The sequence below is a fragment of the Phoenix dactylifera genome, chromosome 8, assembly GCF_051530095.1.
Source record: "Phoenix dactylifera cultivar Ajwa chromosome 8, Ajwa_hap1_PhDact_Kaust_v1.1, whole genome shotgun sequence".
In the NCBI taxonomy this organism is placed as follows: Eukaryota; Viridiplantae; Streptophyta; class Magnoliopsida; order Arecales; family Arecaceae; genus Phoenix; species Phoenix dactylifera.
This window is the reverse complement of record NC_143197.1, coordinates 31,292,638-31,316,241: the sequence shown is the minus strand read 5'-3', so window position 1 is coordinate 31,316,241 and position 23,604 is coordinate 31,292,638. Positions and strand designations below refer to the sequence as shown.

Sequence of the window (23,604 nt, the reverse complement as noted above, 5' to 3'; positions counted from 1 at the left end):
ACAGGCAAAAGACAAGTTTCTTGTTTCCAAATGATCTTTATGTTGCAATATTTCTTGGAACATAAGCTCTGTTTCAGGGTATGGATATTGGAGAGCGAGGTTGGAAAGAGCTGGGAGTTGTTTTATTTTTTACTTTTATTTTTTTTTTTCAATAAGCAGAGTAGCGCTGAGAACGTGAGCTCAACAGATTGCTCCCAGATGCTATGGTCGTTATTTCTGGAATCTTTGCAAAAATCTTTACTAGATACTCCCTTTATTTAATATCCACATTGAGTGTCAGTTGATGACCAAAAAAATAATCAAGAGGTCCAAAATGAGATTTTATTTTTCTTTTTCAATAAATAGATATGTATCGGTAATAGATTACTGAAACAGGTTGTAGCTTTCTTCCACGTACTCCTAATCTTTCAAATTGTAGTAAATAGATCGATGCATGGAGATATAGCACAGAGCTGAAAAGCAAGCTATTTGTGTTTTCCAACTATGTCGGTCCCTTCATAAAAGAAGAAAAAGGAAAAGTAATTGAAAATTAGAGAAATCGAAACAAAAGCTCGATTTCCACTCCTCTATCATATCATAAATTTTAGACAATATGCATTTCCAAAAATCTTTTCATATCCATTATTTGATTCCTAGTATAACCCTGATCTTTTCAAAATAATTTCTGTTATAACTAATATTTTTCCTTACTATTCCGATCCAAATAGAAACATTCAAAGCCCACAAAATCTACGGTCCAAAAGGAGAAAGTTGAGGCACAATACTTCTGATAATCCCCTATGTTAATTGTAACACTGATAGACATTTTTTCTATTCTGGTAAAATTTATCAATTCCTAGATTGATATTTTTAGTGAAGAAAATAAAAATCAATATCTAGTTACATCAATGTTATTAGATGTTCTCTTAGATATGAATCATGAACTTTCAATACTTTATCTCATTATTCTACAGCAATCCATATTTAAAATCAGTTTTTTATTAATTTTATATATTATCAATATGACCATAAAATTTTGTAGCAGTTAAACAATGATAAAATATTAATAACACAAATGGAAGATAAAGTAAATATATTTTTCTAAGAACAAAAATTGTAGTTCCATTATTAACAATTTACTCATTTGGTTTGTTGATCAAAATATGTCTTGAAAAAACATTTCTAAATTTTCTCATTCCACAAGTGAAATTTGTCATTTTCAATAATTCATTTTGTCAATCTAAAATAGATCTTAAAAGATATTTATATTTTCTAATTATAAAAAGAGATTTTATTCATTCTTAATAATCATGCTCTCTGCAAGGGAAAAAAATCCTGGTCCCGCCCCTAATTATATTTGTGTTTGTTCCTCAAACATTGAATACACCTAATGCTTGTGCCACTAAAACATCCATTGCAACCAATGTGACATGATCATGTCCCTTAGTCGAACCTTAATAGGTTTCAGCACACTAATCAAAGATTGACCAATTAAATGATAATGTTGCCCATGGTGGAGTTGGATGCAAATAGGCTCATGTTTTAATCAAGGCCGAACCTTTAGGTCAGACATTAGATAGCGAAATCAGTTACATATCTGATAAACTTGGCATAGATCATGGACAGCCACGGTTAATTCAAAGGATCTTCTTGCTTATTCACATTGAAGGAAAAAGGGCGTTCACAGACGAAGGCTTCCCCCCATTTTCAAAAATAAATGATTAAAAAATTAAATAAATAAAAGCAAAAAATAATGCCACAAAAAATCACAGACGAAGGCTTCCCCCCGGACATGGCTTGCAGCTCTGAAAAATTGAAACCTTTTTATCCAAATCCTTGACAGCCTCAAGTAACATATTTTAGAGTAAATGGACTTATGCTGACATCTGCTCTTCTATGACAGTCAGCTTTCTTATTTCTTCGTACATCATACTTTCTTATAACAAGCTACTGATGCTTGAACTCTGCAATCACAATAACGAGTTTATGGGGTGCATTTCAGCAGCCTTTTCAATCATTATTCCGGGCAAAAGTACCGAACAATATGACAGTCTTGATATATCTACATCATGTCATATGCCATGCTAGTTTCAAAGGATGTTGCCAAAGTTGTAATTTCTGACCTATCACGTTAAGCAATTAGCCTTACACATTACGTTCTTTTTTACCTTGTTTATCTTGAGAGACTTGCAGCTACTTATTCATGGACTGATAGATGGGTGGAACAGATATTTGTTTGTTTATTTGTCCTCTGGCATCGACTTATGGTTGAAACTAATTATATAGATATCAAAAGTGACGAATAATTCCCAACGATTGAATGCAATCGTTTTTCATCCAATCAAAACCACTAAATGCAGGTATGGAATATTTCTGGCAGCATCTTCATTATGAGACGCATAGAGTCATGCCTGATGTCGTTGGCAGTGTACTGCATCACAGAAGCCACAGGCAGCTGCAAGTCCAGGTCATGGTTGATAGCAGCCTAGTACCAGGCTTTTGACAACGAAGCTTATCAACGTCAAGATTATTCTGCCAGTAAACTGCAAGAATCACGCCAGAGGTCTTCGATACATACTATACAGGACCGTTCGCTGCAAACTTGTTCACACCTTTGGAAGGAAGCCTATAAGGAGCAAACTTATCATTCTAAATCAAACTTTTTTTTTAAAAAAAAAAAGGATACACACACTTCATTAAAATAAAACAGCAAACTGTGCAAGGCACAGAGTCTAAACTAGCCTCGAAGAGCCCCATTAACCAAGCAAAGCAAACCACAGTAACAAATCTTGCAAGACAAAACTACCTCCTGCCGACTAACTATATTTCATACACATCATATAGAAAGACAGGTAAAACTTGAATCAAAAAGTTAACCTACGGATGCTCGAACCGAGACTAGTCAATGAGGACCATAATCGCAATCTGTTTAACCACATTGCCATCTCGTAAAAGCAGCCAGATAATGAAATCATAAGCGATACAAAAACCAAGAGATTTATATCAGCACAAAGAATTTTGCTTGATCTAAACACCTAACTCTATTATCAATTTTTTTCATAAAAAAGTCCAAGAATTCTACTAGTCCTACAAACAAAACTCAGCTATGCTATATAACACTTCGTTTTTACATCCTCTTCATAACTTGCATATTCACAAAACTGGGTTCCGGAATCACAGGTAAACAAGAATCCCTCAGCACCAAGTTGCTTGTTGATGACACCTTAAGGACCTTTTTTAGATATATGAAGAATGGCACCACACGGCAACATTAAGTTGTTTTGTATTTAATTTTCATAGTAAGCCACTGAATGATAAGGGTTTTATATATCCAAATCATCATCTGGGTCCTCATCCGAATCGGGTCGCTCATCATCTGAATCACGAATATAATGTATTTCACCCATATCATTACTGGACTGAGCGTCCATTTTATGAGAAAAGGCAGAAGGCTGCATCAAATGGGGATCTTTCTGGCCCTCAGAAAGGGATCGCCGCCCATCATATATCTGTATAGCCTCACCATTTCCTGACATAATTCAACATGGTCAGTATATTTTGACAATTTGGAAAAAGTAAAAGGCAAATGACAAAATGCCTACAACAATGTTGCCATATATCATAAATTTAATGCTTGTGCAGTGCTTCAGATGCTGTTCGGTTACATTTTTAAAGCTTATGCTTCTGCTCAACAAATCTGATATAATATCATAACATCACCGGAAGTTTGTGTCATAGCTACTAAGCAGTAGTAGTACCTATTTACCTTGTGCATGCCTAAAATTTAATTAAATTGTCATTTAGTGGCTACAACATGTCTGCATTAAAATCGCTTCCTTTGCAACCCACCTTCAGAAGTCAAATCTTCGAGTATTCATAGCAATGGCCATCATTGAAAACTTTAGCGAGGATTATCTTTGTGCCTCCCCCACCCCCCCCCCCCCCCCCAAAAAAAAAAAAAATAAAAAGAAAAAACACCCACAGACACACAAAGACATTCATATGTGTGTGTGTTCCTATATATACAAAACATCAAAATAAACTATAAATGGGAAAATAACTTTATTATCTTTTAAGGTCATAATGAAAGCAAACACACGAAACCTACATAATGTGAGGACAATTATAAACTAAAAGGGCCATTACCCAGTTATGGTCTGCAGTAATCCAGGGTCCTGAGAGGGCAGAATGCGAACAAATCTAACCTTTGGCATATTTTCAACAAAATGGCTGCCCTAGGACTAAAACCTGCACCATTGCGCCTGTCACCCTAAGCCTTTTACCATTGCACCAAGCAGTGCCCCCTAAACTATATAAACCAAGGAAAATGCTAATTTTCAATTTTGCAAAAGTCTAAACTCATACCTTGATGTTCAAATGGAAGGACAACATTTGACCTGTCAGCTCGTTCCTTATCTGATAGCTGGAGATTGAATTGAACCTGTTGAAGAAGGGAGTTACATGTAACGTGTAATACAACCATGCATGTCTGCTTATGTACTGCTGCATCCTAAAAAGTGAGAATGATGGGAGCTTCTAGACTCCCAAAGTTAAGAATATACTGATGACTTCATGGCACTGACCCTTGGCAGGAGGTTTTGATCGACTATTGTCTTTACAGAAGATGCTGCTTCAAATCTAATCTCAGCTTGTTCCATATGTAGTTCTTCATACTGGAAAGCATAATCAGATTGCAATTTTAAAACCAATAACAACAATTGAATAAATACCAAAAAGGAGAGGAGAGATTGAATGAAGAAGGAGAGAGTTTACAAGCAGTTTAACTCGTCCATTACGACGCTTCAGACGCACATGAAACTTTGCTTTACGAGAATTTTCTTCAAGCCAAAGCAAGCTTCCTGAAGTTTTTTGCCCATCACTAGATTGCATCATTGGTTCTAAACTGGCAACCATAGTGGAAATATATTCAAGAGCTGCAGAGGCCCTGGGTTCATGAAGGTCTGAGTGTATTAACCAAAAGATACATGAAATTCGATCTGCAAGTAGAGAAGGCAAATTAAAGTGGGTCGATTGTCTACATTCTCAAACATCCATCTCAACTTTATTTTTCTCTGGTAACTATGATTTGATTCCATGAACTGATAGAACGTGCATGTAACATTAGAAAACAATTTAGCAGCAACTAAATTTTAACAGATAATTTAAATATCATAATCACAGTTAAATGATGATTAAGTGTTGTTCCATCAACACCAGGCTATATTGAAGTCTAGTATTGTCCATAAGTCATTCAATTGAAACAGAAGCACCAGAAAAAGAAATGTGCAGCTCTAGTTTAGAAGAATTAGCAAGTTAACTGAATGGCCAAATGAGTGATGAACAGGATGCTAACATTAACTCGATATCTCTCCCTATCTTAATTTTCTTCAAAGAAAAGAATGTCAAAATAGAATTTAGAAGAACAAGCATACCATTGCTGCGAAGGTTATTAAGTAAGCCTGCAACAGATGGTAATGAAACATGCCTCAGCATATTACTAACCTGAAAAGAGTAGAAAAATCAGATTTCAATAATATGGGTAGTGAAATAAAAAAAGTCAATTAAAACCATGTTTGAAGACTGACTCTATCCTGAATAAAAATGGAAACAGAATAAGTAGTTAAAGGCAGCATCAAGAAAGAATCAAATATATAAAAGTTATTTTGAGTGCATGATACATGAAACTAAGACAAAAAACAGTACAATGCACCATAACTTGTAGAACATGTGAACGTCAAGCAACCACCTAGGCAACGATATTGATGATAGAAGGTTAGCATACATGTGGATTGGTGATTGCTGCTGGTGATGTTGATGGTACACAAATCCCCATGCAGTTCTTTTTAGATCAGATCCAAATTTCTGGAGCTTGATATGGAAATCCTTTAAATACAATTATCAGATCACGCTAGATCAAAACCCTCTCGGAATGGTTTGGTCTGATCAGTATGATCAGAGCACTTAGAAAAGCTCTTAAACAAACTGATCCTAAAGGCCTCCAAGAACAGGTTGCAAAGTAACTCTGACAAAAGAAAGCCATCCAAAATCTCAATCATCGCATAATGTGAATGCAACTCACGCCGATTAACGCATTTTGCAGAGTAAGAAAGAACAAGTCAATGATTTAATGGCAAGTATCAAGATTGAAATGTAGTGTATAGATGCATTTTCCCAGCATGCCCTTACAAAATTTGAGCTTTATGGCTGCATTATTTTCATTTTTAATTCTCACGTACAGAACATATTACTCTGGGAAATAATGGGCATACCAAGTCAATGGCAACAGCAAACCGAACCTTGCCTTCCCCAATAAACCCTGAGACCACACAAACATGGCGTGAGAGCTCATGAACTCCAATGGAACCAGCCAAGAAGAGAACATGAGGAAGTAGCCGGCTACTTTTCCAGTAATCGAAAGAGAGAGAGAGAGAGAGAGAGAGAGAGAGAGAGAGAGAGAGAGAGAGAGAGAGAGAGAGAGAGAGAGAGAGAGAGAGAGAGAGAGAACCTATTCACACAGCATACCATTTCCAAGATCAAGAATCGAAGATGACAACTTATTGACATCCCTCACATTCTTGAAAACAGTAGCAGAGTCCTTCAAAATGGACTTCTCCGCACTCGCTGAGTCCACAAGCCGGTCCTTCCACCCGAGTGGATCCGAAAAGCAATCCAAGATCCGAAACCTAACATGCACGAGAGCAGAGTTCCAAATCAGAACCAAACGAGTAACTAGCAACAACCGGACGAGCTAAATGAAGCATTCCATATCACAAATTTCTTACGATTTATCGACCGGAGAGGCATCTAATCCTTTTCTCTTGAACAAATCCAAGTAGAAAGACGGGCTCCGATTAAACGCAACGAGAACCAGACCGCTGCGTTGGGTAGTTCATCATAACTCAGTTAAGTCTCGAGAAATTAAACAGGGGTTTCATTTGAAGCTAACCTGGCTTGAGATCTTCCGGCGGAGATGTGGGAAACGAGGGTAGAGAGGAAGTGATCGAAGACGTGGGAACCGAGAGGGCTTTGGAGGGAGTCTTTGATGGTGAGGGCTGGGGCCTGCTCTCCCTCGAGAGATCCGTCCCTCAGGGACCTGCAGATGGTTTCCGCCATCGGAAATCCAAGCGAGAGAGAGGAGGAGGAGGAGGAGGGGACTAAACCCTAGTTCTCTCGACCGGGCTGGCGGGCTCAGCAGTTTTTTATTTTCTTTTTTAATTTGAGTAAAAAAAGAGAAAAAGAGTGAGTGGTGACTAGAGCGGACTCATTTCTTGCTCGAAAGAGAAGCGACCGGTTGACTTTGGGTAATCGGCTGGTCCAAAAATATATAGACGTTGGTGTCACCTTCTGCTTCGAGATATCCAAGCCACCACGGTGGTAATGTGATCATCTAAGCTAAACATATATACAAAAAGGCTCAAAGAATTATGGACTAGATGGCCTCGTATATGGCCAATTTAGAGGTGCTTTATGGATCAAGCAGAGGGAGCTGTCTAGACCGCTGTACTGTATTTTTGATTTTTTTTAGATATATACGTGCTAGAATTATATGAATCATTTGTTTTAGGTAGAAAAGAAAAAAAAAAAAAAAAAAGACCACCGACCTAACCCTAACCCTGTCCCCAAGTGAAGTGCAGTTTAGCTGGATTTCTTTGAAATTTGATAGGGTCTACACTCGCCTGATCCATACGCGAAGTTGAGCATTGAGCTGGATTTCTTTCAAATTTAATGGAAGCTAGAGTCCATACAAAGCCTTGATCCAATTTCCTAACTGGGCCCTGTTGAGAAGAAACAAACAGAGCGGACCCAAAATAGGCCATTTCTGAGATTAGACCTGGAACGAAAAGGAACTCGTGGCATTTCACTACCGATCTGCTATGATTCTTCTTCCCATCCGGAGAAAACTGCTGAGAAGAATTTGAATCTAGCATTCAACGAATTGCATGGAGGTAACGTTCTGTTATATCAAGAAGGCATCATTCATCTATGCACCTAAAAATCAAAATAGGCTTTGTAGCCTTCAGAAACCCATGTATAGATTTCCCAATTAAGGATGCCAACAGGATATCCGAATATTTTACCCCCCTCCGGAAGACGATTTTAACTGAAATTAAACAAAAATAATTTTAGTAATAATTTTAAAAATTAAAAATTATTCGATTTCGGTTCCGGTGAACTCGAACCCGACCCAAAATCAAATATACCCAATACTTTTTAGTACCCTCTTTATTTAGTATAAGTCCTAACTCCCTATCCTATCTGATTTAAATTGTCCATGGATAAATAATTAAATGGACAAACCTTAAAGACTTGAGAGTTTTTTTCTTCATTTCACTTCAGCTCTTCTTCGTGATTATCATATTTGTCGAACTTGTTTTATTTGATGTAGTTGAACTTATTTTTAACTTGAATGATTATATTTGTTGAATGATTGTATTCTTATCTTTAATTAATAATTTATTTATTAATTAAGTTAGTATAAATTATATAAAAATCATAAATGATATTTTTAATTTTAATATCTATATAAAAAATTTTGAAATAAAAAAAAATTGAATAATTTTGATTTTTCAATTCCAACTTTACGATTTTTTTTTACGGTTATAATTTTATTTTAAAAACTATTTGATTTCGATTTCAACTTCAGAGACTAGCGATGGTAGGTTTGACTTCAATTTTTTCACTAATCATGCTAAATCTGTCCCATTAACATCCCTAACAGATGGTCGACACAATAACTAACCATCTCAGAATGACTGCAATAAATCATACAGCAAATTCAATTCTAGTCAGATAGAAGAAAATCAAAATTTAATCACATCATTACATCTTCAAAATCTACCAATATCCCTTTAACAAACTCTCCATCAACCGACGCTTGTAATTCCTGTATGACAACCAACCTCATGGTTCCCACAATTACCAATAAGAAAAGAAGAGTCACATACAGGCCTTGGATCTGCATAAATAAAAAAAGAAGAAGACTCCATCAAGGAATAGAAGTGGCATTAATCGAATATGCCTCGATCGTTTTCAATTCCCCAGAATGCTGCGAGAGTCTGCTAATCCAACTCACTTCAACAAAGAACCTAGCAGATAGCTTGTCAATTAAGTTATGTATCTTTCTTGCTGTTCCTGAAGAAGCCTTGCAGAAGATTTTGCATCCAGATATAGTGCAGTTACTTCCTGGAGATCAGCCTGAAAATGATGTGTTAAAATGTGTGTTATAAGCAGGACAATCCTAAGCAAATAGTTTTACGCATGCAAATGGAAGCATGTGCTCTACAACAGAGTGTAGTATTTTAACAAACTCGTATAATAAGTACCTTGCAAATCTTATCCCTTCCATTAGTCTTGGCCACAATGCTAGCAGGTGATAACAGCTGAATAGCATGCCTAGAAAAGCAGGCGATGACTATAAGGCCCAAGTTTCAAAAATATAAAAAAGGGTTTCAGAAGAGAACAATAAAACCCTCATGGGCATAGGAGAGCAGGTTACTCAAGCATGCAGAGATGAAAGTACATGTTCATTTGATAATACATGGTAATAGCAAACATGTGTAGGATAATTTAAGGTACTCTGAATTATCTTTTCCTATGTTATATTATTCTAATTTTGCTCTCTGCCTCTCTCATAATCTAATTTGCTTTCTTTGATCATTAACATTTAATTTTTAGTCCTGCACATATTTATACAGGATATGCACATGCTTACACCTGTACGCACTTATATTACTTCTTGCGCATAGCTACATTGCTCCTGCAAATAGTTATAGTCCCTGCATACACTTATATCTACATGTATACGGTTTTCTGTAATTGTGCACATAGTGGAGTATAAGTGTGTAAAAGAAAGCTGCCAGGGACTGGGAATTAAGAATCTTTGAAACTTAGGGTGGGTGTTCAAGTCCCAGCTCCCGCTCTCCTCTCCTTATCCAGTCGAGCCTCACTTCTGCTCTCCTCTTTGCGTGCTTTATTCCCTTTCGGCCGATCGCGACACGATTGTCAGATTAGAACTGTCTCAGTTGGAGGGTGCCAACACTTAGTCTTAGATCTTGTGAGACGGAACGAGAGTCAAGCCAGCTTCAACAGGGATTAAAAATTATAGTCCAGCCAAGAGAGGGACTGACTATCAATTTGCACAAATTTTCACATTTATACTGCCAAAATTTTTATTAACATAAGAATTTACATCTCAACATCTTCAATGCTTCCTCTATGGGCCCCCACCATCAACTTCTTCCAGCCTGTCAAACCCAGAAAACTCTCCGAGCACTTTTTTCACAAACGCCAATAATCTATTGTTCCACATCTAGAACATATCTATCTAGCCTTTTAGCTTTCTAAACCAAACTTGCTCCTAACCTTGGACATACGTATGCACTACAGTCAAGAGGATAATGACCCTCTATTCAAGAGCCACGTCTGCAAAACTAACAGCCTAAATCCCTCTTCATATTTTAAATTGAGTAGGCCGTGGCGTAGCCTAAAGTAGGTCTGGAGTGGATGTGAACTGGGAAAGACTAGCAAATGAGAAAATCAAAAAATGTAAGATTCTCCGGCAACTTATACCGCAGAAAGGCCCTAAATATTACTGAGTGATAGACATGCTCCAACCCAACTGTACAAAACCCTTTACGGTCCTGACAATAGTTGTTCCACATTTCCACTTAGTTCTCCAAGAAAATGTCATAATCTTGAGGTTACCCTGATGCTCCAAGAGAAAAGCCAATGGCTCCAACTACATAATAGTTGGCCACGGATATCATTTCTATCTCTAGGGTCAATCTGCCCACGCACATTGATGGTCAAGCCTTCTTAACCAGCCCAGGGCACATTATCATGAAAGAAAGACATTATTTGGAAAAAGTACTTTATGGGGCTAAACACCCAAAGGGCAATAGCAGTACATATTTTTTACCTTCGCTCATGCTTGATAGAAGTTGAACTTCATTCTGAAAATTCAAGTAAAATAGGTGCATGATGAAGAAAATTCTAGAGAAAATTCGAGTAAAGCAGGTGCATGAGACTGTGTCACTGAGAAACCAATGCTTGATGGTTTCTGATTTTGGATGCCGAAGGCAACCATCTCATTTCAACTGTACTTTCATGGCCGTGACAAGACCTGTCATTGATGGCTGCTCAGAGTTTTGTTCACTGTTAGGTACTAAGCTGTACATGTGGAGAAAGCATTTGATGAAACTGACTTCAACTGGTTTCTGACCTTGGTAGGCAACAGATTCAATTCTGATTTTTTTTGATAAATCTAGGATTGCTCTCAAAAAGATTTGATGGAATGCTGGAACCAATATCCCCATACGAATGGGTAGATGGTGGCACAAATTAGTTCCCAATGAATGATGCATTATAGACCCAATCAGTCTTTCCTCATGCCATTGGAAGGCTGTAACTAAATTTCTTACCAAAAAGTGACACTGGAATTTGCTCTTGCACCCTTTCAAGAAGCTTTCATAAGAGATGAGCTTGTTTCTAAGGGGGCATTTATAACAAATAAATGTGTCAACTAACAGAAAAGAAGAAATTTGAGAAAAATGGTCTTCCATGATTTTGGAGAAAGCTCGAGATAAAGTGTACGATGCTTGGTTACTTGCTTTTAAGAATAGTAGAACACTGTAAGATCTTAAATGAATTCATGCATGATTCACTAGAACACAATAACCGAGGCACTGCAGAAAAGTGACTGCTCTCTTCCTATTTCCTTACTACTTTAAGTGGAGTTCTTTAGTAGCTTCATCTTGAGCTCCAAATCTTATTTACTGTTTCTAAATCCAACATTTTGACACAAAAAAAAAGATCTTTAGCATGCATAAAGTCTTGCCCGCTAAAAGAATCTACCAAAATGAACAAAAAGATCATGCGCCACTAAAGAGACTTTTACAAAGGCAATTCATCTAAAGTATATCCAAGTGTACCAGAAAAATATTATTTCTGATATTTAAATTTTAAGTCCAGCAATCAGCTTAAAAAAAACAGAAGAAGTCGTCTCCATAATTTCAATAGAGAAGCTGTTATTTGCAATAAGAAAGGTGACATCTGCAACATTTTTTGGTGTAGGATGTAAGTAAAACTTTTAGTGCAAATTTCATGATGGATGCTTGCCTTTGCATGATTAATAGAAAGTTGAGGAGAAAGTGGTATCACTACTTAGAATAATAACACTGCTCATTTTTACATCCCCTCCAAAGAACACATAGAAAATGCATGTTGCATGAGAGAAAACAGTAGGCTAACTACATATACAAGCATGTGCATAAAATAACATATGTTATGCTGCATGAAAACTTGGGGGTGCACCACATATTTCATGACCAGAAAGGCGAAGCACTTACATATAATGTATCTAAGCATATTGAGATGTACACTTGAGCTCATAGGAAGCCCTGGCATGCTCCTTATATGATAATGGAACAAAATTACATGCTTCAAACAACCATATCACAAAAGTATGCCCAGAGTTGCGTGCATGAACATTTTGCAATTATGCCATTATTTAACGCATGTTAATGTAGATGTCATCTGTAATTTCAGAAGTATGAATAATAAATAAATTTAGAAATACCCTGAAGGATAACATACTAGGAGATAACAAGAGTAAAGAACAAACCTTAAAGATGCTTGTTGTCCAATCTCTCCAAGGTAAGCTAGACTTTCTTCATCAATATCAAGCTCCTCAACCTGTGCTCGGATCGCTAATATCTGTTCCATGCCAACAGGTAGAAAACATAATGAAGGATGAAATGTTGGCTGAATTGACCCTCAACAGCTAATTTTCTAGACAAGAGTGAAAGGTTATAACCTGAATCATTTCAGTGGGACCATAAGTTTCTGTCCGTATGATTACCAGACGATCTAGCAAATCTACTGGTATGCCGTGTGGACCGGTCATATCAGTTCCTCTGAGCAGAAGCACAAAATAAGCGGCATTACAACCATGTTAGTGACTTGCAGTTTGACTCTAAGGCAAAAGCTAATGACTACGTTCTGTGAATTGGCAAAGCAAAATTAATGTTTAAGAAACAGTATCCTATATTTATATTATCCAACTGAAGAATCAACTAATATTGTCAAACAGATAATAAATTTATTTTTATTGGTAGATGAAATTAAGAAACAGAAACAATGATATACATCAAAAGTTATTAGCTTCATCTACTGTCCTGGTGCTGCCAATACTATACCTTACATTACATATTCCTCTGTTTGTGGCAAATATCACAATCGGCGATATTGAGCTCTCTACAGCACGATTAAGATAAGAAAAGCATTCAACGTCTAGCATGTGCACCTGCAAAAAAAAGTTGCATACAGTTAAGGACTACAAGTAGGACTACCAAAAAAAAGGACTAAAGGTACACTAAACAGTCTTAGTCTAACCATATATAAATTGAACAAGGTGAAATCTAAAGAGAAGAGATACCTCATCAATAAATAGAACGCCAGGGACAAGCTCTGCTATCCCTTCATCAATGTACCTATTAACAACCTGCCACCAATGCAACTTTCAGTAAAACTATGCATACCAGGCACCTGCAATTTGCATATTAAAGCTTTGATTGACATTCTATGAATACATCTAATACATAACCTTATTTATTTCCTGCCGTAGTTTGTCAGTGATCTCAGTTTTCCGAGGTTTCATCATCTGGCCCATAAGGGATAATATGTCCTGTCCTCCTTGTGGGCGAGCATTTGCAGCATCAAGGTCGTGTAGTGTAACATCCTACAAATTAATTTTTTTCAAAAAAAGAGAGAGAAAATAGTTGCCTTCCTCATTATCACCTTTAGATCCATTCGAAAAATAAAGAACATCTCAAATGGTTTTTGATCTGAAAATGGTTTCATACAAAGCCAACAAATCATCTGATAAATTCAATTTCCATAAATTTAAAAGAAATGAAAGTAAGAAAAAGGAGGAATAATTGCAACTTTGAAATATCAATATGCACACATCAAACACGTTCGAACATCCAAAACCATGTAACCCAGCCAACCCATGCTATTTAGACAAACGGTCATTCTAATGGCATCAAACTTGATCTCACCAATAGAAGTAAACTAAACAATATGAGAGTAAAGGAATAGAGGCGCTGCGCATTTGGAGCTCTGAACAAGCAAATTAAATATTCGATAGAATAACAATATCCTCTCCAGCAATAGTAAGATAAATTTACACCACCAAAATGCCAATTATAAATCTCCAATAACATTTGCAAGACATGGCAACTGCAAGTATATTTGCCTTAAGCATCAGAACATTAAGAAAGATACTATAGACTCAAAAATACAATGTTCTTCTAATTCATTTAAGATATAAATTTGCTAGACAATTTAATGTATTATATTTATACGTTATCAAATAACATGTACTAGAAGTTTAAATCAAAAAGAAGCATTCCACAAAAAAATTTGTTATTTGAACAGCATGCTTCATATACCACAAAAGAGTACTCTGAAAATTACTGATAAGGTACCTGAACTATCTCCTTTTTCTTATGGACTTCTCCTTTAGGGATTGGAACATACTCTTCAGCTTCAAGATCATATTCTGTAGCAAAAGCATCACATCTACCTACTCTCTTCACTGCACCACTATTTGCTTCTATGTAAATAACGTCACCTACAGCAACCTGCAGCTCATACCAGTAAGTTTTAATGTGACAACAACTATAACCACTAAATATTACACATTTTGAATTTAAAAGAAAATCATGTGAGTTAAACAGGAATAGCATCAAAAGTCATTAAAGGAATCATGTATAACCCAACATGAAGAATACATATGAGACAATGAAAAAAAAATCAGACACAAAAGCATATTTACGATGCATATTATATCCAAAATTTTGCATATAACAAAAGGATGCACTGTGTTGACATAGTTCCTGTAGTAAAGAACTAGATAGACTTTATGACACAGCACTGGAATCTTTATAAATTGTCATTTCCTTGTATTAACAATAGAATCCATCAAATGAGAAAAAAAATTCACTGACCCTGCCTTACAAAAGAAAAACAGGATTAAGCAAGAAGTTGAGAAATTGATATGGCTGCATAAACTTCTGATTTTCATTTCTAAAGGAATTGCAGAAGTAGGCTTCAATTAACAAAAGAATAATAAAATAATTATTACCTTTTCCTTAATTAAAGCATCATAAATAGTTGGATCCAACTTCAGCTGCTTGGTTCCTTTGACAGTCTTTAATCCAATGATTACATGACTAATGGCTTTTCCATAACCACCAGATGTACTCTCGGTTTCTTCAGGGGAAAGCTCGGTCACCTATCATAGGATTTGATTGCAATATATCAAAAATGAAACAAGCCCAATGAAAAAGTTCTTGAAATATATTTAACATGCATTGGAAGAAAAAAGAAAATATAAATATCAGGCAAACCCAGCTGCATCATCCATGAAGGGAAGTACAAAACTACAACTCAATTCAGGAGAAAACAAGCATAGCTAATACTTACCTCTCCTTCGTAAACTTCCTTGTTTTCCTTAATACGCAAACCAATGGCCCTCCTGAAATTTTCCATAAGCACCTCAGTTTTCTTGACCTCTGACGAGTATACTTCAGATCCAACCATGGGGCAGAAGGGCACCTAGAACTCAATTTAAACACAATCTTATTACAATAACAAATGGGCCATGGACCATGAAGACATTAAATGCCAATCAAATTGATACAATCATAATCTCGAACAAAAAAAAAATCATTACAAATCAGAATATATACATTGTACTGCATTTATCAAGGCATTCAGTAGTATCTAACAGCATTTATCAAATTAGCAACAATCGTATAATTTATAATAAACCAAAAAAAAAGCATTAAAGCTGCATTTGGCATCGTTGTCACTTTTCTTTTAAAAAAATGGAAAGAAGAGTTATGTTTCCATTTTTTCAGATTTCTGACAACAAAAAAACATATTTGGTTCCCTCCTTTTTTTTTAACAATGAGAGGAGCCAATCGACCATGTTGAGGCCAAGAAGCAGCGCCCGGGAGGAGTCGGCAGGGAGCTCGAGCATCGTCAATGCCTTCATGGTCGGGGCATTTATCAAGGATCTCAAGGATAGAGAAGGTCTGGGCAACGTCAAAGACGGTGGTAGCCATAATAGAGTCCAGCCATCGCTGCCCGAATGGCTGCATGGTGGGTAGGCAATGCCGTCACCGTCGCCAGCAGGGAGCTCGTTGGGGGCATTGGTGGAGGTAGAGTAGGAGAAAAGGCAAGGGACAGGGGGTGGGTCCGATGGAAGAGGCCAGCGGTGGACTCAATCCAGCCATTGGCTAGGCGGGAGAGGCCAATGTGCTCAATGGTGGTGACGTCCTCGATGACGTGTTTGAGGCAAACATGGAGAGGCCAGGTAGAGGGGACAAGAGACGGTGAAAACCTACTTCTGAAAAAAATAGACGAGAATATTTTCACTTCCACCTTTTCTAAAAGCAATGAAAGCTGTTTATTAAAAAAATAGAAACAGGTAACCAAACATGTTTTCTGCATCGGATTCCATGTTTCAATTTAAAAAAACAGAAGAAAAAAAATAGAACCAAACAGGCCTAGGCAAGGTGCAGTTCACAAACTTATGAATGTAAACACCATGACGAGACCATTTAACAGAGACTCACCGGAGAGAAAAAAAAGATGCAGTTATTCAAAAGCCATTTAATTAAGCTACTCGTCAAAAGTTCAATGTTTTTTATCAAGTAGGTTGCTGTACAAAAAACATCTTTAAAGTTGAGACACTTTCAATATATATATATATATATATATATATATATAATGGTCTCTAGTAAATCGTTTTGGTCTCGTTTGATTCGTGGGAAGCATTTTTTCTTCTAGGAATATGATTCCTGAAAAGTAGATTCCTATGAAGAAGATGCCTAGGAAAATACTTTTGGCATGCTTGGTTGATCATGGAAAAATGACAAATTTCCAAAATGCTTATGTTTGGTTGATCATCCACTTTCCTGAAAAAGTTATGTATAATTCCTAGTATAATCTTTAATACCTCTTTAATGCTTCTTTAATGCTGAAAGGCCTTTTTGGGAAAAATAAAAATGAAGTGATTCACGCCTCATGGGAAAGTAACTTTCCCATGTTTCTTATGGAAAAGATTTTCTTTTAAAATGTGGGAATCATATTTCCATGGGAATATAACTTTCTCGTCTCTCTCCTTTGAAAACTCCAACCAAACAAAAAGCATCTCATTACTTTTCCGTTGACCACACTTTTCTCCCTTCTTTTTCCGCGAACCAAACGAGCCCTTTGGGGAGTCAGGATCTAATAGCAAACCCACGAGGAAAAAAATAAAAGAAAAGAAACGAAAAGAAGAGAAAAACCAACCAAGAGATGAAATGCACCTTGCTTCCAAGTTCCTGAGAGATCCCAAGAGCCAACGCGGTCTTGCCAGTGCTGGGAGGCCCAGCAAGCAGAAGCGCCCGCCCAGCCATCTTCTTCTGCCGTATCATATCAACGACAAGACCAGCAGCCTCTCTTGCAGCCACCTGCCCTACAAACCCAGCCGACATAGGAAGCGCAGTTCCATTCGCCTTGCATGCCCAAACACACATCAACAAACGAAAACCCATCAAAATTTCCCTTTTTACTGAATAAAGAAAAAAGAAAAAAGCAAAACCCTCAGTATTCAGTAACCCCCGGAACTACACTAAACCGTGAAATCATAGAAACATTAAAGTTTTAATTTTTGGTGAGAAAGCACAAAGAAAAGACAAATCCCTAGACCAAAGAGTATGCCAACAATAGCATCGACCGGCTTAAAGAAGGATTCCAGTAAACTCTGGAACTCCATCAAACCGTGAAAAATCAAAGAAAGAGTACAAAAATGGTATGATAATCTTTTTTTATTGAAAAAAAAGGTACAATAATGGCATGAGAAATCGACCGATTTCAATCAAGATTACATTATCTGCAAGATTTGAGAAAACCCTGGACCTCCATTAGACGATGAAATCAAAGAAATACGATCAGATCTCACATAACAGAACTAAAACCCTAAACCCTAGAAACTAGAAACCCAACAGCGATGAGAAGAGGAAAAAGACGGGGGAAGAGAGAGAGAGAGGAGAGAAGTACGTCGAGGCCGAGGCCTTTGATGTGGGTGTGGGTGGCGATTCGCTGCTTCTTCGTGGTCGACTGGACCTCCTCTATCCTCATCGTCGTTGTCATGGCTCCTCCCCTCTCTCCTTGCCTTCTCCTTCGGAGCCCGGGGGTTTTAAAACCTCTGATGGCCCGGAAGTTTCTTCTCCACGGCCCTACTTATTTTTCGAGCGGCGCCCCTTCGCTTGCTTTTAGAAGCTCTCTGAACACGTGGCGACTTTCCAATGGCCAAAGACATATAGCCTAGATTGCTGATTTTGAGTAAACAGCTGATTCCAAGTATAAAAGAATCTTCAAGCCCTCCAAAACCATTGGTGGGGAGAGCGAGAGCAGTTGGGCGGCCGAGAGCTCGAGCGCTGATGATTTCTTCTGCGAAGGCCATAGAAAGATTGCTTCTTTGTTCATACTCGTTCAAACGCCTTTCTCTGAGGTACCTCTGTCTTGTTTCTCCTTTCTTCTAAGGCGTTTATGGACTCTATTCTTCGTGCTTGTTATGCTCATATTGGTTTGTTATATCCTGCATTCTTTATTCCAACGATTGGACTTCATGTTGGCAATTGGGCCTCCTATGCCCAGCCGAGGTCTAGTCTCTCTTTATTCTACGTTTTTTTGCCATACCTTTTACACCTGACCTCAAATTGATTTGAGTATATTATTGTGACGGAATACCGCAGACATATTGTTCGATATTATGTCCAAGTGACTTTCTCCCGTGTATACAAGAAGATTAAGAGTCATGAGTTAGAATAAGAAAGTGAAAAGAGATTTTATTTCCATCGCTTAAAAAGCTGCGATTTTTAACATTTCTGTCTTGTTTATTAACGATTTTATTGGACTTGTTATTTGTTCTTTCTTTGATATTTGAATTCATGCTTTCTGGTTTTTCAGGTATCCTCAGGTTGAGAGCTTTTCTTCTCTTTATCAGAAGAGGAAGTTCGTGGGGGCTCTCAGGAAGAGACTAGACATGGGTTTCCAGGCCAAAGCAGGAGTTATCCTCCCAGCAACAGGTGATCATGTCAAAGAGGCAATCCATGCGATCACGGCTGGACAAGTTATTGCAGTGCCAACAGACACCATTTATGGATTTGCTTGTGATGCATGGTAAGTGATTTGAGGTTTTCTTCCAACTGCTGTTGCTTCAATTTTCTTACTCTTTTTTTTTTTGCTTGGCGTTGATAACTCTCTTAAGAGGTTTCAGTTCAGTTGCATCTTAATGCTGCTTGCAGGTGTAGATGATTTTTAGACTGATACTTATCTATTTCTGGTTGAAATCAAAATCCATGCCAAATTATCTTTTTTCCATGTTGCAAATCAGCAAATAAAGGAAACTTTACCTTGAATTGGGTTTTTGTCTTCTGTTCAATGTCACTCTTCCTTCTATATTATAGGCTTCTAGATGTTTGTTTTGTTAATGTTAACTTTTAAGTGGTATCACCTCATTGTTCTGCCTGGTGCTTCTATATACTGTAAGAAATCAGCCATCTAAGGTATAACCTTACAATGCTTTGGTTTTTGAAAGTGCATTATGGCAGCTCTGCGCAAGCAGTTAATAGAATCTATGAGATTAAAGGACGTAAACAGACGAGTCCTCTGGCAATTTGTGTTGCTGATGTATCAGATATATCGAGGTTTGCCATTGTGGATCACTTACCACAAGGGTTGCTTGATAGTCTGCTTCCTGGACCAGTCACTGTTGTTCTAAGGCGAGGTATGACCAACTCAAAATAGAGCTAAGTATTTAACAAGGTATATGGCTCACATACTACAGTGACTGAGCAAAAGTTATATGTTTCAGGTGAGTCTAGCATGCTGGAGAAGTCCCTGAACCCAGGTTTAGATAGCATTGGAGTTCGTGTACCAGACTGTGACTTTATTCGAGCTATTGCACGTGGTTCTAAAAGTGCACTGGCACTTACAAGTGCCAATCTTAGTGGCCAGCCTAGTAGTGTGAGCACCAAAGATTTTGAGGACCTTTGGCAGCACTGTGCATATGTTTATGATGGTGGTGTGCTTCCTTCTGGGCGTGCTGGTTCAACAGTAGTGGATCTTATCAAGCCAGGAATATACAAAATTCTGAGGCCTGGAAGGTAATTCTCTAAATGTGCTGATAATGATGCTTAGCATCAGTTGTTAATAGTGTGTTTGGGAGCTGGAATCTCTGTTTGCATTAATTGTTGCTACTCATATAAGTTTTAAAGCTAGGCCAGGCTTCTTGTTATCATAATTTTGTCTATTAGCATGCACATTGCAGTAGTTTTACCTACAGCAGTTACAACTGAATTATCCTCAAGGAGAGGGTTTTAATATTATATATTGACATAAATTTTCAAAACTAGATATTGAACGAGACAAAATAATGTTTTGTAGCAGTGTTATACTGATTTCTATAGTTCTATATCTCATCCTAGTTAAATTGCAGATTCTATCCATTATTTGTCTCATCCAAGTAAAATTTCAGAAAATTATTATTATTATTATGCTATTCTTAAAGGACCTGTATGCACCTTATTCTGGTGCTGCTTTTTCTCCTCTCTCATAATTTGCTTTATAAATTGTTCTTCACTATCTGTTCCCATTAGTATAAGTTTAAATCTTTCTTCATCACTTCTCTAAGATTTTTATAATTATCTTTCCAATTGACTGAGTTGAATTACCTGAATTGCAAATTAATGCAGCAAATTGAGCTAAGTTCCCAAGTTTAATTTACTCTTACAGCCTTTGGCTCCCCAGTCTACAAATTGTGCACCTAGGATCCTGATGGTTTCTAGTAACACAACATTCAGTCATAGTTGTTTTGTGACACATTTTATTCTTTCTGAAAGCTTTTGGAATTTGATGGCTAAAAATTAGCTGATCAAGTGGCTAAGCAAGCATGTGGGAGGTTAACAAAATTTTGTCGATCTTTCAATTGTTTATTAATGCATTATAAATGTGCTATATGCATTTGAATTAGGTAAATATTAATTTCTATATTTTTCTACCCAATTATCTTGATTAATGTTCTTTTTCGTTCTTAACATATACTGCTAGTATTCATAGACATATACGTGCATGTGCATGCACGTAACAAGGCATTAACAGATTTGTGTTCAAATTGCAGCGCAGAAGAAGAAACAAAAGCGGTCCTCGAGAAATTCTTTTTTCAAGAAGCTGCTTGAGGAAGGATGGGAAGGATTGATCAGCTCCTTGATAACAGACATAGTTCAGGAAGTTCACTTTTATTTGTTTCCTGTCAAATAGATTGCAATGCAATGTTGTCTTATATAAAGGAGTCAATTTGGATATGGGTTGGGTCAGCAGAACTAGCAATTTTGTCTGACAGAAAACAAATAAGGATTCTCTGAATGCTTGAATACGATTATACGATAGCATAAGCATCCATTCAATGAATTTTGAGTTTGATCCTTGCCTCCTTGAGTAGCATTTGTGGATTCTTGTCTGTTCATCTTTGTTACTGAAGCGGGATATTTTTGCCTCATGGCTGCTCTGGTCAAGATTAGTGCTGTCAGTGTTGTCAGGACTCGATATACAAGTCGAAACCCAATTCGATCCAAAAGCTTGAGCATTAGGTTTATCAATCCTTCAATCCTCACCCCTTCGCACTCCCACAAATTATTTCATTTGGAACTAAACCTCGTATGCGATCCTCAACATGAATTACCTTCTTGTTTTAAGAATATAAATAATGCTATGTAGCTTCTGTGATCTCGGATCAGAAAACTCGTCTCAGCAATGGTAGCCATATGCAAGAGGACTCCCTTCTTGTTTTAAAAATGTGCAATGCTATATAGCTCCTGACATGCGTATGAGGAAAGTTCTTTGGACCCCACATTTGCAAGAGGTTTAGTTGGTCTGATATACTAGGTGATGGTTAAATGCTTGGTTGCTCACCAAGTTTGATGGATCCAGAGAAATTTGTGTATAAAAAGGGTCCCCCAAACATTTTTATTTGAAACGTGATTAGGGTTATTTATTGCTATTGCTTGCATAATATAAATTCCACAAAGCCATATATTAGCATATAAGAGAATATGAATATTATGTCTTCACAAGACAGGTTAAAGTATAGATAATAAATTAATCATTATTATTGTTACTGATATGCACATGGATTGGTTGGCTGAATGTAAATTCCTGTGTGTGCTTCTTGAAGATGGTTTTGTCCTTCTTAATAAACTAATTTTGGATCTGGCCATGGAAATGACGTAAGCTTAGGCCAAGTTCTTGTTCTTGCAACTCTCATGAATCTAGAAAATAAGGTGATCCGGTGTGGAGCAACGTCTACACGGGTGAATTGAGATGTGAGCGAAGAAGACCGTTAAGTGAAACTAGCCATGCTGGGCTTTTCAAAAGTTTCCTTCTTCCTTGGGATATTGGCTTATGATAATGGCCATCACAATAATTATATGTATGTAGCAGTGATGGTGGATGAGGATGAAATATTCAACACTCGTTCTCTTAATAGTACTTATTCCATATTTTTTAAATATTTTTGCTCCCAATTCTCAAACTTAGGTAATCCCTTAACTCCTATCCCTCCATCATTAGTCTCCTAGCAGCCATGCATTGAGCTAGAAAAAAAAAAGGAGTAAAATAAGTGGCGAGTCTCATTTACTAGTAAGATAATAGCATTTTTGACATTCTACAACATTTGCCAACATTGGCCATGTTTCGATCAATGAAAACCAGTAGAAGAACCGAATTGTATTAAAAAAAAGGAGAAGATTTTATGAAAGGCCAAAACATCTTAATTAGAGCTTTTAAACTAGCAAGTATTTCTGACCAGGCCCATGTTAAATGACTCCACGTAACAATTTCTTATGCCCAGGCCAATTTCGTACCTACCCTCTCGGTCCACCCTGTAAGACCACGGGAACACGTAAGGCCTGACCTAGGCAAAGAATGGAGGACGCGGACCCCACCCAGGATGGCATAGGTACGCAGCTTTATGAAGCCCTCACGCGTTAGATGGACCTCATATCTTTGGTCAACTGAACCAGCTGTACCCGAACACAAAGCGAGCATAGCCGTAGAGAAATTTATAGGCATGAGAGGCACATTGTGACAGGATCAGAATGTTACAGTGCATCCTCATATTTGCTGCTAAAAGGAAAGGATGCATTCCAGGAAAACAGTAGACTTCCAATAGGAGCTTGAAGTGCAATAGATGTGAAATTATAAGAGAAAGATTATAGAAAGGTGCTGCTGCATTTGATTGGAAGCAGCTCAAAGAGAGAATTTTCTACAGTGATTCATAAGCTTGAGAATAAATTTCTAAGAAAAATATCTTGTTGGACAAGGGTAACCCAGCTAGACATGCATTGGTTCCATCAGTGAATTGGAAATTTAGTGAACAACCATCGGTCTATGTTTTAAGAGATTGTAAGCTGAGGATGGCCGCCATCACAAGATGGATAACTATCAACAAGAAAGTCTATGAGCACGTGTCGTATTATACACGGCGCTCGTTGTTTGATGTCCGTCCAT

At 37.3% G+C, this 23,604-nt stretch overlaps 3 protein-coding genes across 5 annotated transcripts; 1 reads left to right on the top strand and 2 right to left on the bottom strand.

The window, feature by feature from the left end:
• Window positions 1–2,960: 2,960 nt before the first annotated feature.
• Window positions 2,961–7,272, bottom strand: LOC103705924 (elongator complex protein). 2 transcript variants are annotated; one of them, XM_008789831.6, is made up of 10 exons: window positions 6,926–7,272; window positions 6,762–6,854; window positions 6,502–6,662; window positions 6,249–6,295; window positions 5,412–5,481; window positions 4,753–4,976; window positions 4,563–4,652; window positions 4,345–4,420; window positions 4,126–4,227; window positions 2,961–3,508 (listed from the first exon to the last, which is right to left on the bottom strand). In XM_008789831.6, exons 1-9 carry the CDS (start codon window positions 7,090–7,092, stop codon window positions 4,130–4,132), a joined length of 1,026 nt encoding a protein of 341 aa, XP_008788053.3. In that variant the 5' UTR covers window positions 7,093–7,272; the 3' UTR covers window positions 2,961–3,508; window positions 4,126–4,129. The 2 variants fall into 2 exon arrangements, with proteins under 2 accessions (XP_008788053.3, XP_008788052.2); XM_008789830.6 differs by lacking the exon at window positions 4,126–4,227.
• A 1,498-nt stretch (window positions 7,273–8,770) lies between these two features.
• Window positions 8,771–18,228, bottom strand: LOC103705922 (ruvB-like protein 1). Of its 2 annotated transcripts, XM_008789828.5 has the most exons (12): window positions 18,094–18,228; window positions 17,361–17,549; window positions 15,469–15,600; window positions 15,128–15,277; window positions 14,469–14,624; window positions 13,583–13,717; window positions 13,415–13,480; window positions 13,176–13,282; window positions 12,794–12,893; window positions 12,602–12,693; window positions 9,303–9,372; window positions 8,771–9,174 (listed from the first exon to the last, which is right to left on the bottom strand). In XM_008789828.5, the coding sequence occupies exons 1-12, from the start codon at window positions 18,184–18,186 to the stop codon at window positions 9,085–9,087; spliced, it is 1,380 nt and encodes a 459-aa protein (XP_008788050.4). In that variant the 5' UTR covers window positions 18,187–18,228; the 3' UTR covers window positions 8,771–9,084. The 2 variants fall into 2 exon arrangements, with proteins under 2 accessions (XP_008788050.4, XP_089781251.1); XM_089925125.1 differs by lacking the exons at window positions 8,771–9,174; window positions 9,303–9,372 and adding an exon at window positions 12,407–12,513.
• A 188-nt stretch (window positions 18,229–18,416) lies between these two features.
• Window positions 18,417–21,507, top strand: LOC103705923 (DHBP synthase RibB-like alpha/beta domain-containing protein). The gene is made up of 5 exons (XM_008789829.3): window positions 18,417–18,547; window positions 19,006–19,218; window positions 19,650–19,825; window positions 19,913–20,204; window positions 21,218–21,507. The coding sequence occupies exons 1-5, from the start codon at window positions 18,477–18,479 to the stop codon at window positions 21,273–21,275; spliced, it is 810 nt and encodes a 269-aa protein (XP_008788051.1). The 5' UTR covers window positions 18,417–18,476; the 3' UTR covers window positions 21,276–21,507.
• Window positions 21,508–23,604: the final 2,097 nt, after the last annotated feature.

Bases quoted from the DNA above. Each gene is read 5' to 3' on its own strand.
- LOC103705922 (XM_008789828.5), bottom strand. From the start codon at position 18,186: ATGACAACGACGATGAGGATAGAGGAGGTCCAGTCGACCACGAAGAAG. The intron at 15,278-15,468 runs GTAAGTATTAGC...ATCCTATGATAG, and splicing joins AGGAAGTTTACGAAGGAGAG to GTGACCGAGCTTTCCCCTGA. The intron at 13,481-13,582 runs GTTATGTATTAG...CATTGGTGGCAG, and splicing joins TACGGCAGGAAATAAATAAG to GTTGTTAATAGGTACATTGA.
- LOC103705923 (XM_008789829.3), top strand. From the start codon at position 18,477: ATGATTTCTTCTGCGAAGGCCATAGAAAGATTGCTTCTTTGTTCATAC. The intron at 18,548-19,005 runs GTACCTCTGTCT...CTGGTTTTTCAG, and splicing joins TTCAAACGCCTTTCTCTGAG to GTATCCTCAGGTTGAGAGCT. The intron at 19,219-19,649 runs GTAAGTGATTTG...GCATTATGGCAG, and splicing joins GGATTTGCTTGTGATGCATG to CTCTGCGCAAGCAGTTAATA.
- LOC103705924 (XM_008789830.6), bottom strand. From the start codon at position 7,092: ATGGCGGAAACCATCTGCAGGTCCCTGAGGGACGGATCTCTCGAGGGA. The intron at 5,482-6,248 runs GTATGCCCATTA...TACTCTTTTCAG, and splicing joins TTGCTGTTGCCATTGACTTG to GTTAGTAATATGCTGAGGCA. The intron at 4,421-4,562 runs GTCAGTGCCATG...CTTCTTCAACAG, and splicing joins ATCAAAACCTCCTGCCAAGG to GTTCAATTCAATCTCCAGCT.